The sequence below is a fragment of the Pholcus phalangioides genome, unplaced genomic scaffold (genome assembly GCF_987345545.1).
Source record: "Pholcus phalangioides strain wild (caught in Gottingen) unplaced genomic scaffold, Ppha-v1.0 ptg000006l_1, whole genome shotgun sequence".
Taxonomy (NCBI): Eukaryota; Metazoa; Arthropoda; class Arachnida; order Araneae; family Pholcidae; genus Pholcus; species Pholcus phalangioides.
This window is the reverse complement of record NW_028301599.1, coordinates 1,295,996-1,312,034: the sequence shown is the minus strand read 5'-3', so window position 1 is coordinate 1,312,034 and position 16,039 is coordinate 1,295,996. Positions and strand designations below refer to the sequence as shown.

Genomic DNA, 16,039 nt, shown 5'->3' with positions numbered 1-16,039 from the left:
CTCTTAAGGGGTTAAATCATGAAAAAATAATAATTTGGTTTCTTAAAAAAATGTTATGCATATAAAGAGCCATTCCCGTATTGCGTAAGCAAATTTTTTTTGCCCCCCCCCCCCCGTCAGCAAAAGCCAGCAAAACTCTGACCTCCCCCCCCTTTTAGCAAAATTTCATCATTAGCTCTGCCCCTCTGAATCCTAACGCATATTGGTGGGATCAGGCGCACACCGGGGGGGGGGGGGTCATGTTTGATCAAAAGCAGCATTATTTTGAACCTTTTTCTTGGGCTAAAAAAATTTTTGGGCCCTAAAAACTTTTTTCTAGCGCCGGGATTTCTTCAAGATTTGTCCAGCGCTATTATAGAATTAGAAGCTGTTATAGAATTTATATAGAAAAATGAAAAATTGAAAATACCTTTCTATAGCATAAACTGTGCGGAAAGTAAGATTTATTCTTGGCAATTTGTCATGATACTCTTTGGGCACTCTATGCTGTTACAAAAGAGAACAAAAGTTTTTTTAAAGCACATGAAATGAAGTTATGCGTAGAATTAAAGCCAATACTTACAAGCAAAATGAATTTTAAAATTATTCACACGAAAAAGTTTCGCTACAGACCATTGATTTCAACTGAAACAAGCAAATTATGCATTATAAGTCATGTGATATCAGGTGGTCTGTCCAGCCGAAATTTGGGTCCATTTTTCTGACCCTTCACAAAATTTCAAATCAGAAAAACAAACCCTTCACAGAATTCTGGATCCGAAAAATGAATCATTCGCAAAATTACAAATTAATGCAATCATAAATTTGCCATTTCATTTCTTTAGTGATTCATTAACTAGATTATTTGGCTTTTCACAAAAAATTACTCATTTCTCATAAAATTAATTACCATTTTCACAAAAAACAGGACCATTGAAAAAAGTCGACAGACCCCCCCCCCCTGGATATAATTTTATACTCTATTCATTGGCAGGAACAATAATATAATAGAGTGGCCCTGAAATAACTTTCCCGTTTGGAGGCATCTGCAGGTAAAATTAATGAACGAAATGATACCAAATTTCCTAAACAGAATGTGGAAAGCACAGAGAGATTAATTCTGCAAAAAAAAAAAAAGAACTAAAAGTCACCAATAGGGGAGATTTCAGCGCTACTGTCATGTAGGGATGATGAAATTTGCATATCTAGATCGATTATGAAAATTGCCTATTGCGTACATGACACCAGTGCCACTCATTCCTTTTAAAAAGGGAAGAGTGTCCATTCAGTCAGTTGGTAGTTCTTTGATTGACTGTTGGTTTGTACTTAATATGCGCCCTACCTTACCTCAATGCGCTTTAAATGGAAAGCTGTTCTATACTAGATGGTGTAATGTCATGGCGGCTCTTAGAGAATTTAGAAGGCTTCACAAAACCCAGTGTCTGCTGTAACACTGAGATCTATGGTTAGAAAATTCGAGGAAACTGGATCGTCAGATATTAGAGCTGGCAGAGGATGAAAAGCAGTGCCAGACAATACACCAACAGAAGTTGCTACTGCAGTGTTCGACAGCACAGGAACAAATAGTGGTCTAAGGGCTCATGCAATAGCTCCCCAAATCGATAGGCCTTATGGTACTGCATGGAAAATCTTATAGAAAATGCTGCATTTCTATCTGTATAAAATCAGTATTGCGCATATTCTGCACATCACTTTTTTTTGTGGAATTCATCTTCCCAAGCCTTCCACAGTCTGTTATAAAAAATTTGGTTTTTTTTGCTCATTAGTTGTAGCTACAGATGCCTCCAAGCAAGGAAAGTTATTTTAAGGCCATCCTGCATTTTATTTTGCAACACTATAATTGATGAACATAGAGTTAATCTTCATTAACACAATTAAAAATATGGCAACACCACCAATTTTTGAATTTTTTTTCACAAAAAAATTAATTGTGGTGTAGGGGAGCACAGTGTTGCTCGCAAGCAGCGGGTTGGAGATGCCTGAAATAGATGATCTGCTGAACAAGAGAATAATCCATATCATAAAAGAAAAACGCAATAAATGAAACATGAACTCACCTCCCAATCTAATTGCATAACACCATCCATCACAATTAGGCTCCCATGCTTCAGATTTACGACATATTCTGCATAGTTCTTGGGCAATGCTTTCTGAGATGTTGAAGAAAAAAAATCATCATTCTCTGATAGGAATAATAAATTCTGTGATTCATAAATGTTGGTTGAGTTTAACGTTTTTGTATTATATTTTAATTGGCTTTGGGGAAAAAATGTCTAAATGAGATTGAGCGCGCAGCATGATCTTTTTTCCCTGACATAAATTTAATAACAAAAATAAATCATACCAGGCTTTTTTGCGTATTAAAGAGAAATTTTTCACGGAAAATGTTTCTGAAGTAACAACTGCGTGGCTGTATACCTAATGCTTTCCCTTCGTCAGCCACTTATTTGGCAACTTGTAAAAATCTATCAAGTGTTCATTAGTTTATTCTTTTGCAACAGCTCCAATGAGCTAAACCATGTCTGCATTTTTCGATTCCAAACTTATTTGCTATATTAACTAAAATGTGTTCAATTCACTACTCTACTACTAAACCACACATGCACTTCATCAACTTCCTCAGCGGCACTTCTAACGAATTGGTGCTTGTTGGAATGTGCATGTCTGCGTTGTGAACTGTTGGGGGCAGAACGTGCCGTGAGCTGAAGAAAGAAAAACAACGATCGGAAGTTCACTTTGAACTCTAAAAAGTTGCAAAAAAAAAAAAAAAAACATTTACGTTCATCAAAAATACAGCTGGGCCAAAAGGGAGAAACAAATCAAATCCTGACATACATACATGAGGAAAAAACTGACATCTCACCTGTAGAGAAAAAACCAGTCTATATATCTGTGCTCCTGTGAGGGTGAGAGCACGCCGCCGCCCATTTGCATACAGCGTCGGAACAACCGGTTCCCACACGTGCATGGAGAAGAAAAAAAAAATGAAAACAATCCAACATGAACCCAATTAACTTTGCTTCAGTGTAATGCTTGCTATGTGTAGTGCTGCCACCTGCTATAAATTTTTCTAACTATGAGTGAAGTGTAATGAATGAAGGTTTTGCCATTGTAGGCTGTCTTCAATTCACCGTATTCCTTTAGCCAGTCATATTCTCTCTGGCTACGACGGCATATGATGCCGCAGCCATATGTAACTGTGGCTGCCTAAGATTGCATTTGACACCATGCTGATTTTTTGTCTATATCACATATATATGACGGAATAATTTGCCATACAGCAACCTAGGGCGCGCCCTTGTACATTATTTGCTCGCCAGCAGATGGAATTGAACAACCATATATTTCAAAAGAGATATATTTCCTGTATTCATTTTCAACTTGAACAACCCATGCCGACATTGTTGCTAATTATTAAGAGTTCATTTCATTATAAGGTACTTCCAGGTTTTTGCATTGTTCCTATGTAAACTTATCTAGGGGATTAAAAAGGTGTTCGTTAAAACAAGATTTTTTTGCTATAACAGGATTCATAAATTAAAACGGGATTAAACCGTTTGTTTTTTTAAAAATAATAATTAGTAATTTTTACAATTTTTTTTTCTCATTAAAAAAAACACAGCAATTTCTCATCACAATGTAAAGAACGTGACGAACTTGTTTTGCTGTATTCATCACAAAATTCAATCAAAAAAATATATTTTATTATCTTCAAACTTCCAAAAAACGAAAAATGTGCACACATTTGCATAAAAAGGGCACCGTGGGAAGTTCACCACAGAGAAATGAACTGGTCAGATGACGGGTTAAATGCCTTCACGATTGTTAACAGTTATTGAAGTGCCTTGAAGCATCCTTGGTCAAGATGAATAAATACATCATAAAAGATAAAACCAAATTAACTAACAAGTAGTAGCAGTGATCACTTTTGAAACTCGTCAACAACAACAATACGTTTTGAAAGTGACATAGGGGCCATTGTTAAAATGCAAATTGAGGAGCTCATTTTCAAAAATGGGAACATTTCCATATTTTTCCAAAATGTGCTTTTTAATGTTTATGAATCTTTTGGATAAGCTTGATTATTCAAACAAGAATATTTTTTGGCAAAAATTACAATGTAAAGTTAGTCATTTCTATCAAAGGGGAACATGTTCCCCTTTTGATAAAGGGTAATTACTTTACATTGTAATTTTAATAAAGGGCTGGCTTAAAAAATAATAAAGGGCTTTTACCATATGCTTCAGAAGTTTTCGATAACAGTCACCCACGAGGTCGAAAATTTTGTCCACTAATGAAGAGTGTCCGTTAATGGATAATAAGATACACTGAGTCAGGGCTGTAGCATGAATGCTCAGGACCCCAGGGCAGACATTTTCTTGTGGGAGGGGGCTTAAAAGGAAAAAAGGTTATGCAAAATGAATGTACATTATTTGTGACTGGCCTAGTTACGGCCCTGCATTGAGTCCCATCTCATTGTGTTCGTCAGTGAAGGTGTCCACTCATAGGAGTGTCCATTATGGGAGGTTCCATGATAGAATGATCATGTTTCTTATGTTAGTGATGAGGGTACTTTCCTAAGCTAGTTAAACCCTTCTGGAATCAACAGGTGATGTAGAAATTGCCAATTTTCAGATTTGACCAGCTCCAATTTGAATCAAAAAGTAACATTTCCACTAATTTTCTTTCAAAACAAAACATTTCTAAAATTAAAATGTGCACAAAATTTAGCAAAAAATGCAAATGTTCCCTTTTGAAAATAAGCTTCTCAATTAATGTTGGGAGAAGATTACAACAATTAGGTATATGTTGGCAAATTTACAAAATTTTAAAATGTTGATGAGGACAAACATTGAATAGGTTAGAAAAAAAATTCTCCACAATAGTTTGCTTTCCACTCATGCAGGGTAAACAGTGTGTATATCAGTATATGGAATCATTATGCCTTTGTGTGGTCATAGTGATTGACTCACATCACAAGGATTTGGTTTCAAAACTGACAGGTGGCATAGTGGTGGTCGGTTGAAGTTGGGTTTTCTGTGGTTCCCAACTTAAAGGCATGAATGTTAGGCAATCACCACAGAGAGCTACAGATCTACAACAGTACAAATAAACATTACACTCGACTTATAGCTTGGAAAAAAGATGGCAGCTCTAAAAATTCCCACATAACACCACATAGGTACTCAGACTGTTCGGTGAACATGCCATGCACACTTCCAGCACATTTGGTAGCAAATCACTCATGGCAATAGACCAGTGTTGTGCCCTGTTTGAAAGAAAGTGTATGAGGTGAATGAATGAATGAACGCCAGAACTTTGCCACTGGACTTATCCCGTTGCCCAGTATCTCTTCCAGCCCAGCTTCGTGGCAGAGTCTGGAACACTTTAATTTTGTGTCAAAAAAAAAGCGTATGAGGTCAAAACCGCAGTCTTAAACTTTCTCCTCAGAACCGGCCATGTAGATAATTTCAAAGAAGGTCTGCAGGTTTTAATATACAATGTTAAATTTTTAAAACGAGGCAGTTCAACAGTACTACTATAAAAAAAATCTTACTGAAGATTTCCTTCTCATCTCGAAACGTCTGACTTCACCCAGAGATATGGAAGCAATTGTAGGACAGATGCCCATGCTCAACTCATCATCACTATGCCAAGCTACGCTATCCTTGTTATCACGGTAAAGATTCAGAAGAACCGAATTAAATTCCTCATCGATGCCTTCTTTCTTGAGCTGCTGCTCAATTTCATACTTGATCTCTAGCACAGTCTCTGAAAACTAGAAGAGAAATTTCTTGATGATTCCCCCAATATTAAAACATTTTATATATTTACTATTCAGATTAAAGCAGAGGTTGGCAACCCCTGGATCATAAATGATAAGTAAGATCAGGGGCCCTTTCTTTATCGTGGACTACAAGGCTGCGTTTTATGAAGATTTTTCTTTGTAAATCCTCATAATGCTTATGGGAGCATAATTATTGTACATAATTATTCAAAACATAATGCACATTTTTATAATTCCATACAACGAAGTTAATGCAATTTTGGGGTAGATTCTGTGACTATTTTTTAGGAAAAGGAAGCACAGTCAATTCATGATGAGTCAAACATCTGCTTAAGTCTAAGTTTTCACGCAGCTCTAGAACCTCCAATATTAGTTTAGTGTAAAAAATTTTCCTGCACTCAAAGTTTTCTACTTCCAAGTCAAACTTATTGGGTATGAGATGAATCTTAAAAGAAATAGCACTTAACCCTAGAACGACTGGAATTTCAAACTACCTAGAATGACAGAAAGCTATGTCAATTTGACCCCAATAGAAAAAAAATGTAACATAAGTTTTAGTAAAGAAAAATAATTTAAAACAAGGATTACATCATAAAAGTTTTGTAGACGTTCTTTAGTAAAACTTGAAAAATTTGATCAATAAGCATTTTAGTTACATTTGCTCGAATGTAACCAATGGGCTCATTGTGTTTTTATCAAACTTTTATCGTGCAATCCCAGCCCAAGACAGCATCTATTCATTCTCTTCGACTTAGTTTTGTAATAATTCTTTGTTCACATACCATTTCTTTTAGAATTTTTGACAAAATAGCTTGCTATGACAGACTAATCTCATGTCTTGTTCCTGTAAAATGAGTTTTGATCGTGATTCTTTTAATTTGCTGCTTCATTTTCACAGCAGTCTACTGACAAGGTTTGAACTATAATGCACTTAAGAAATTTGCGAAGAGATTGCATTTGCGAAGTAAAAAAATCTTAAACCGCTGTCAAATCCTGAACATCATTGTAGAGTATACATATACGTAAGACAGTTTCTTGATGGCGATCCTATAGTGCACAGGCAATTTATTTGATTGAAAACATCCACAGCGCACACACAGTAAAGTCAATTATTTACCTTCTACTCGATTTCGACTCTCCTGAGCCCAATACTCAAGACCTCGACTTTCTTTACTCACCAGCAACAGGGGATCTGATATGGCTTCAAAATCAGCAGCTGTGAAGTGTTTCAGCTCATTTTTCCCAGGTAATTCACTATGTACTGAATAACTAGCTACATGTATTGCATGGCAACAGTTTGTCAGGTTTGATGTTCTAATCAATTGATGAATAAACCTACGATCTTCACACAAAAAAGGATTATTATGTCAAAGAAAGCATATTATATTGGTTGTGGGAATGACTTCTTTACGTCCCCCAAAAAGAGGTAGAACTGTTGATACTAACACCAATGAATGATAATGCTCTGAAGCATATTATATTGATGAGCATAATATAAAGTCAGCCAATGAAAAATGAAGAAGCTCTTCGTCATTTCAATGTCTTTTTGATGTCCTCTCAAAGAAGGCAAAACTTTTGATACTCATACCAATGCAATAAAAGCAGCAAAATCCATAGAGATACCATGTTGATCAAATAATACACTGGTGGAAAATAAAATCCCAACACCAAGAAGGAGTTGTGTTAGATAAATGAAATTTGGGAGGCGTGTTTGCACATCTGAAAGATGACACTCATTCAAATTTCGCACTAGACGAATAAAAGTGGTACTAGTTGCACCACTATGATCATGCAACTCGCGTTTGCTTTAAATACGCCATGTAAACTTTGTGAGAGCATTATTTATCATCCGGATTGGACATTGTGAGCTACGTTTGAGTCAAGAATGTCTTTAAGGAGACAAAAAAGGCAGTATCATCAGCTTATTGAGTTTGAATGAGGCAGTGTAACAGGGCTACGAGAAGGTGGATTTTCTTTCCGTGATATTGCAGAAAGATTTGGGAGGGATGTATCCACTGTGCATAATTATTGGCAGCAGTGGTCACGGGAAGGCACTGTCTCAAGAAGACCTTGGTCAAGCCACACACAGGCCACTACTGACAGGGAGGACTGCCATATTCACCGCCGGGCTGTGGCACATCCTACTGCATCTGCAGCAGAAATTAGAGCTGCTGTTGTCCCCAGAGTGACACAGCGAACTGTAACCAATAGATTACTTGAGGGACATCTTTGAGCCAGACAGCCCGTAGCATTCATTCCACTAACTCCAAATCACTGCCAAATTAGAGCTCATTGGAAGGCGGAGTGGGTATCTTTTGTGTTCTCAGATGAGAACCGTTTCTATCTTGGTGCCAGTGATGGTCGTACGTTGGTAAGGAAGAGGCCAGGTGAGCGCGTGGAACCAAGCTGTCTGCGGCATAGCCACACTGAACCTACACCAGTATTCATAGTCTGGGGAGTGAAGTCCTATGACAGCAGCACCACTCTCGTCATTATTCCTAGTACCTTGACAGCAAATTTGTTCGTCAGATTGGTGATTGAACCGGTTGGGCTGCTATTCATGAGCAGTATTCAAGGGGGTGTTTTCCAACAGGATAACGCTTGTCCTCATATCGCTGCTGTCACCCAACGTGCTCTACAGAGTGTCTACATGTTGCCCTGCCCTGCGAGATCACCAGATCTTTCTCTCATCGAGCATATGGGACATTATTGGAAGACAAATCCAGCGTCATCCACAACCAGCATTAACCGTTGCTGATTTGACTGACCAAGTGCAACAGGCATGGAACTCCATCCCACAAAATGACAAACGGCACCTGTATGACACAACACATGCACGCTTGTATGCTTGCATTCACAATCATGGCGATTACAGCAGTTATTAATGCACCACCATTTCCCATTTGAAATGCATTTTCTCGCACTTACTTTAACCTGTGACCTTGAAACTTTAATCAAATAAATATGTTACTTAGACAATTGCTTTGCCTAAATTTCATTCCTCTAAAGTAATTTCTTCTTGGTGTTGGGATCTTATTTTCCACCAGTGTATATATACGATAAACTTTTTCATAGGTGCAGCTTTGAATAGTACAAAATATATACTAAAAACTAGCAAACACGATGATTAAATATTAATTCCTCCAAAGTTTCTATTTGTATAAGAAAAAAGTATATTCCATTATTTTTCGTAATCGTACTATTGCAAAATCTCTATGTATCACTCAAACTAGCCAATACCATCATTCTAGGTAGAACTTAATTTCACCACTAAACTAACAATTTAGAAGATCTGTTCATATTTTGTAATTTCCGATAAGTCGAACTAATCATTATCTTAATTTTTTTTCCACCCAGGGCAAACATGATTCAGCAGCCCTCACAACTTTAAAATTTGATAATTTTATAAAGGTGTTCTTTTTTCCCACCTAAAACTGCCACTCGGGCGATTGCCCCCCCCCCCCTCCCTAGTTTCGGTGCTGAAGGTTTGGCAGAATGGGTCTTGCACCTTACACCAGAGTCTATTTTTGATAAACAAAACAGCCATCAAGTAATTTTGGTTGCCAACTCCCGGATGGAGGTATTACATATTATTACCAGTTTAACACCACAAACCTCTCTAGGAGTGAGGATTACTCCTGAATAGCTATATGGCAGAGGACCATACCATGCAACAAGCCTTGGCTGTGGATACTTTTCTCCATTTATAAAAACCTCCTTTTGAAACCAATCGGTATCATCCTTCAAGGCTGAGAAAAGGGAATAGGCTCTCCCTGCAGCCAAAAAACTTGGATAATAGTACACTCTGAAAACAAAATAAATTTTAACAAATATAAAGCAAAGTTCATATTCACAGTCGGAAAAAAAAAATATTATGTAATTATATGCAAAAACCATATTATTTTAAATATATATAAACAATCTCCTTGAAAACCTCAACTGCACCACTAGATTTTTTGCTGATGACAGCGTAATCTACCGCATAATTAATCACAAGTTTGATCAAGCAATTCTCTAATGCAATCTTGCTTCCATCTCAGACTGGTGCTCATTTTGGCATATGTTTATCAACCCATCTAAAACATTTTTCATGAGAACTACTCGTAAAACTCTTCCCCCTGGAATTCTCATACTCAATCAATAACGTTACCATATCCCAAGTTTCTCAATTTATATATCTGCATGTCCTAATCTCGGCTGACACACACACACCTCATGAATAATCATATCGATTATGTCTACCAGAAATGTCTAAATAAACTTTTCTTCCTTCGCCGCAACCTCAAGCATTCTATTCGTGACATTCAACTTGTCTGCTACCAAACTTATATTTCGCTTGTTCTTTCTTATGCAGCTGAGGTCTGGGAGCCCCCAGACCACTAGCAATATCGACAAACTTGAATCTATCCAAAATAAATCTGCCTGCTTTATTCATGACTGCTGCTGTTTCCCATATTAAACTCAAACTTAATCCCCCCACCCCCCCAATCGCTACTCACCAACTTATCTCCTGCTTAGCCATGCAGGTTATAAGGTTACTCATGGGCATCTAAATTTTGATACATCAGGTATTCTTATGTTTCCAATAGACTTCACCACTCAAAAATTAACACCTATTTTTGGCTCCACAGACTGTTTTAAATACAGTTTCTTTCCCAATACCATAGTTGAATGGAACAAGCTCTCCTCTACTATTGTTAATTCTCTCGTGATCTCAGATTTCTTGTCAAATGTGTAAATCCACCGCGTCCTCTTGTATAGGCCTTTGGAAAGCCAACAATATTACATAAATAAAACATTTACATTCTCCCTGAATTTATATTCACTTAACTTGAAATAATATACAGTGAATAGAGCATAGCTGCCAACTTTAGAGAATGAGAATTAGGAAGGTCCAATTAGCAGATCCAAATTCCATAGAGAAATAAATACACTGCTCAAAACAATTAGGGGAGCACATGGTTTTAACAAAATTATGCAAAGATGTATACCGATAAGTAACATAAAATGAATCATCCATAATTTAAAGCCTAGCAGGAAACGGAAGAAGAAAACTTCATATGCAAATCAAAGTTCATGACGTCAAAAACCAGAAAAAGGAGATAAGGGCAAAAATCGGGATGTTTCAGAAACGTCTGTTTTACTGCCGTAACTGTGAAATTCGATTGCGCAGTATTTTTTTTTGAGACAAGGTGACTTGAGGATGTCTCTACAACGTGATTTACCGGAATCCATGGCATGGCGTGTTATAGGCAGACTGGAATCCGGGCAAACACAACGTAGTGTCGCGGACGCTGTTGGAGTCGCCAGAAGTGTTGTTGCAAGGCTGTGGAATCGATTCCAAGAAACAGGAAATGTTAGACGTCGACCAGGGCAAGGTCGGCCACGCGCCACTACAGCAACTGATGACTGGTATGTACGGTTAACAGCCCGTCGAAACAGAACATAGAATGCTACGCAGCTGCAAAGACGGTTGCTCTTGGCAACAGGACGAAGGGTGTCCAGCCAAACAGTACATAATCGGCTTCATGAGGGAGGGCTCTATGCACGTAGGCCAATGGTCTGCATTCCGTTGACCCCGCGCCACCGTGCGGCCCAAAGAAGATGGGCTGCTGAACATCGAGATTGGGAGCAACATGATTGGAGCCAAGTGCTGTTTACAGATGAGTCCCGATTCAGTCTGGAGTGGCTGTCTCGCACGGTTTTCTTCACTTTTTTGCTTGCTCCCCTATTTGTTTTGAGTAGTGTATAAAAAGGATTTTTGAAAAACAATATAGGGATTCTTCATCAGCCTCTTCTAATCCAGGGATGTAGTGCTTTTGTCTTGCTTCACATTGTTTACAGTTGCAGTGCAGTTTGCCTGATGCAAAAGGGGGTTAATAAAAGTAAAATTGTAGGGATTTTTCCCCTTTGCAAAAAATGTGACATTTTGTAAACCACTGCCGATTAATGCCAAGCTGCCAATAATCGCCAACCACTAGGTTAAATTACCTGTCATTACTACTGCCAAATCAGGCCAACAAAAAAAAAATTGACATTCAGGCAGAAACGGACATACAGATAAAATGGGACATATTGTCCAAGTTGATGCAAGTCTCCGATTTCAATGCCAAAAGGCTATGTGGGAGCATTCTGTTTGGCAGATTTTGTCTTCCCACTCCCAAAATGAATTTTTATTTGTGTGTTGACACAATGGCCATAATATACATTATGCTTGTGATATGATTTCGGGAATCAAAAATCTTTTTCCCCCAATAAATTCTATAGGAATAATTATTTTCCCCCCGAAAAGTAGAGACTTTTTTACAATAGTAATACATTTAATATTTTATCATGTATATACACTGAAGAGCCAAAAAAAACTGGTACACCTGCCTAATATCGTGTAGGGTCCCCGCAAGCCCGCAGAAGTGCCGCAACACAACGGGGCATGGACTCGACTAATGTCTGAAGTAGTGCTGGAGGTAATTGACACCATGAATCCTGCAGGGCTGTCCATAAATCTGTAGGAGTAAGAGGGGGTGGAGATCTCTTCTGAACAGCACGTTGCAAGGCATCCCAGATATGTTCAATAATGTTCATGTCTGTGGATTTAGGTGGCTAGCGGAAGTGTCTAAAGTCAGAAGAGTGTTCCTGGAGCCACTTTGTAGCAATTCTGGACGTGTGGGGTGTTGCATTGTCCTGCTGAAATTGTCCAAGTCCGTCGGAATGCACAATGGACATGAATGGGTGCAGGTGATCAGACAGGATGCTTACGTACCTGTCACCCATCAGAGTCATATCTAGACATATCAGGGGTCCCATATCACGCCAACTGCACACACCCCATACCATCACAGAGCCTCCACCAGCTTGAACAGTCCCCTGTTGACATGTAGGGTCCATGGGTTCATGAGGTTGTCTCCATACCCGTACACGTCCATCAGTTCGAAGCAATTGGAACCGAGACTCGTCAAACCAGGCAACGTGTTTCCAGTCCTCAACAGTCCAATGTCGGTGTTGTCGGGCCCAGGCGAGGCATAAAGCTTTGTGTCGTGCAGTCATCAAGGGCATACGAGTGGGCCTTCGGCTCCGAACGCCCATATCGATGATGTTTCGTTGAATGGTTCGCACGCTGACACTTGTTGATGGCCCAGCATTGAAATCTAGAGCAATTTGTGGAAGGGTTGCACGTCTGTCACGTTTAATGATTCTCGTCAGTCGTCGTTGGTCCCGTTCTTGCATGATCTTTTTCCGGCCGCAGCGATGTCGTAGATTTTATTTTTTACCGGATTACCGATATTCACGGTACACTCGTGAAAATCCAAATTTCATCGCTACCTCGGAGATGCTATGTCCCATCTCTTGTGTGCCGACTATAACACCACGTTCAAACTCACTTAAATCTAGCTAACCTGCCATTGTAGCAGCAGTAACCGATCTAACAACTATGCCAGACACTTGTTGTGTTATATAGGCGTTGCCGACCACAGCGCCGTACTCTGATTAGTTCCATATCTCTTTATTTGCATACGCATGCCTGTACCAGTTTTTTTGGCTCTTCAGTTTATATTGTTTGTGTAATTGCATTTTTAATTGGGTTGCTGTATTTTTGAAATGTATGACATCCATATTTGTTATGGACATCTTTTTATCAGCCACCTCGTTGGGCATTTTGCCTATTGTGGTGTTGCATTTGTATTTAGTTGCAAAAAATTCTTATATCTCCAGAATTTAGAGTCTGGAAAATGGCGTAGAAATTCTGAGCCACAACCCAGAACATCCGAGAGGCTTGGCAGCTCTTAGATGCATAGTGTGAAAGCCTTGTATTTAAATTTTTCCCAAAAATAAGGTTTCTGCATCTACAGAAAGTAGATCTTGTATCTAATCTATCAGACAAAGCACATCATCACGAATGAGAGTTGTCCCATGTATCGCTAAAATTGAAAACCTTGTAGTTCATACTAGCAGTTCTAGTAGCGTGAATGTGGTTTTTTTTTCTCCTGAAAAATTGAAGCAAACTGAGTTACACAAGGTTTTCACATTAATTAAAAGGCATCGATGAGTTTCGTTTGTGGCTAACAGTGAGCTCATCAAAACCTTAACTCCTTTAGCAGCAATTCCGAGAAATCTTGTCAAACTTGATCTCTTTTATTTCAGTCGCCCCCAAAATATCTTGAGTGCTAGAAACGTGTTGAAGCTGTTTTTAGTCAAAACATGTTTTCCCATCCCCAGCATTCGATCAACTGTCACTAGGCGGAGTCAGCTTTTATTGAAAGTTAGATAACAGAAAGAGCGAGGAAAATCGATTTCTTTCAGCACCGGAAAGACATATACGCTCAGTGTAAACAATACAGGAAGATTTCATTTCCAAAAAAGTATTTATCTTTTTAGAAAGCTGCACCTTTCATTGGAGGTGCCTTGTATCATAGTGAGAGAAATAAAAGCGATGAGCTGAATCAATTTTCTTGGTTTCTTTTTTTTGGGGGGAGCACTTTTCATCAGCTCACACACAATCAGGGAAAAAAAAAATCTTCTTGAAAAGAGAAATTTTCAGAAGGTATAGTGATTTCCAATGTGGCAGTCATAATGTGGATCAAGGACATTTCAAAAACTGCTCAAACGGTTAAAGAACCAACAAGAGTTTTTAATGTAAATATTATTCAAATTGCTAAATGCAAGTCATGATTTCAATCACAAAAAAACTAGATAGGTTCACGAATAATGAGACCCCCCCCCCCCCAATATAACAGGGGGTGTACAACGTTTTCAGTCTGTGGGCTAGATACATGGTTTTTCTCCAACTCAATGGCCAGAAACTGCAATACATATAGGGCGAACAAGGACTGCTTTGTCAAACGAAAGTGGGTGATAGACAAGCCTAATTGGAACATAAAACCCAACACAAACCCTGTTCTATTTCGAGCCATTTTTAAAAAATGGTGGGTAAAGGATTACGTAAGAAAAATGTGTAAAGTCTGAAAAACAAAAAATTGTGCATTTCTGAAAGACATATACGAAACTAAGCACATATTTGAAAAGAGCAGAAAAAATTCTTTAAGATGACACCACTTCCATCAAAATATATGAATTTATTCACAAGCTACAAGCGCTAAAAGTTGGCAAGGTTCAAAATCAAATTATGGCCAAATTTGGTCAAATTTTCTAAAAATTGTCCTTTGCAACAACTTTCGAAAGAGTCTAAGGTTACCATTAAATCCAGACATCCTGATGGAAATAGTGAAACCTTATAGCAGCAGTTTTCCAACTTTCCACCTCGCGGCGCCCCTTGCCCTAATCAGTGCTTATTTGGAGTTCCACAGTAGTTTAACAAACGATTTCTTCAAAAAACCTTTGTCAGGTCCCCCACTCAACTACGTCTCAGGCAAAGGTTGGCGGCGGCACAGTGCACAGCTTATAGGATATTTTCTGCTCTTTCCAAATGCGTGCTTAGTTTGCATGTAGGTCTTCTAGAAACTGCACAAATTTGGGTATTTCAGACCCGACACATTATTCTTTCATAATCTATTATCAACCATAATTCGAAAACAGTTCTAGATAGGGCAAGGTTGCTGTGGTGTTTTATGTTCTACTTGGGCTCGTCCATCACTCATTTTCATTCAGCAGATTATTCGCAGTTCACCCTGTATATAATTCATTAATATGGAAGGGCTGCTCATGCGAGAAAACAAATTTAAAATGGAAGAAAATAACTTTGCACACCTTGACTCTCCATTTTCGGTATCGCTCAAAACCTGCAATCCAGATTTCCTGAAGTGGTGAAAAAATATATATATATATTACACCATTCAAATAAAATGCATGCCAACAAATATGACAGATGATCCAAAAAAATAGAGTAACTGAATTTAGTAACTATTAAAAGAAAAGTTCTGTATTTGCTCATTATTTGCAGTGGAAGCAAAAACAACAAAAGTAACTTAATGAATATCAATTTTCCATGCTCCCTTCAGGGGGATAATACTCACACAAAAAATTTAATTCCTTTCATAACTGTATAAATTATGGTTGTTGAGCATATGGATGGTCATAAAATAAGCCACAAAAATCAACTCATGCAAATGAAATTCAAGACAGGTGTTTCAAACTAGCATTTGAGAATGTATAGAAAAAAAAACCCCAGCTCTCGCAGCTGTGGTCACAGCAACAAAATTTCAAAAGAATTCAAATGGCAACCACTTTTATGCATGTAAGTGATCATCAGCACAGTGAAAAACCATGAATGGCATAGGAATGGTACCTGTAGCACCC

General features: G+C 38.2%; 1 protein-coding gene across 1 annotated transcript in view; it reads right to left on the bottom strand.

The window, feature by feature from the left end:
* LOC149085649 (uncharacterized) overlaps positions 1 to 16,039 on the bottom strand; it is a 39,681-nt gene that overhangs the window by 9,720 nt on the left and 13,922 nt on the right. Inside the window, exons 5-9 of the mRNA XM_089232454.1 lie at positions 15,491 to 15,538; positions 9,404 to 9,593; positions 5,558 to 5,779; positions 2,058 to 2,150; positions 410 to 486 (exon numbers count right to left, since the gene is read on the bottom strand). Coding sequence (XP_089088580.1) covers positions 410 to 486; positions 2,058 to 2,150; positions 5,558 to 5,779; positions 9,404 to 9,593; positions 15,491 to 15,538 — 630 coding nt within the window. The remainder of the gene's footprint in view (positions 1 to 409; positions 487 to 2,057; positions 2,151 to 5,557; positions 5,780 to 9,403; positions 9,594 to 15,490; positions 15,539 to 16,039) is intronic.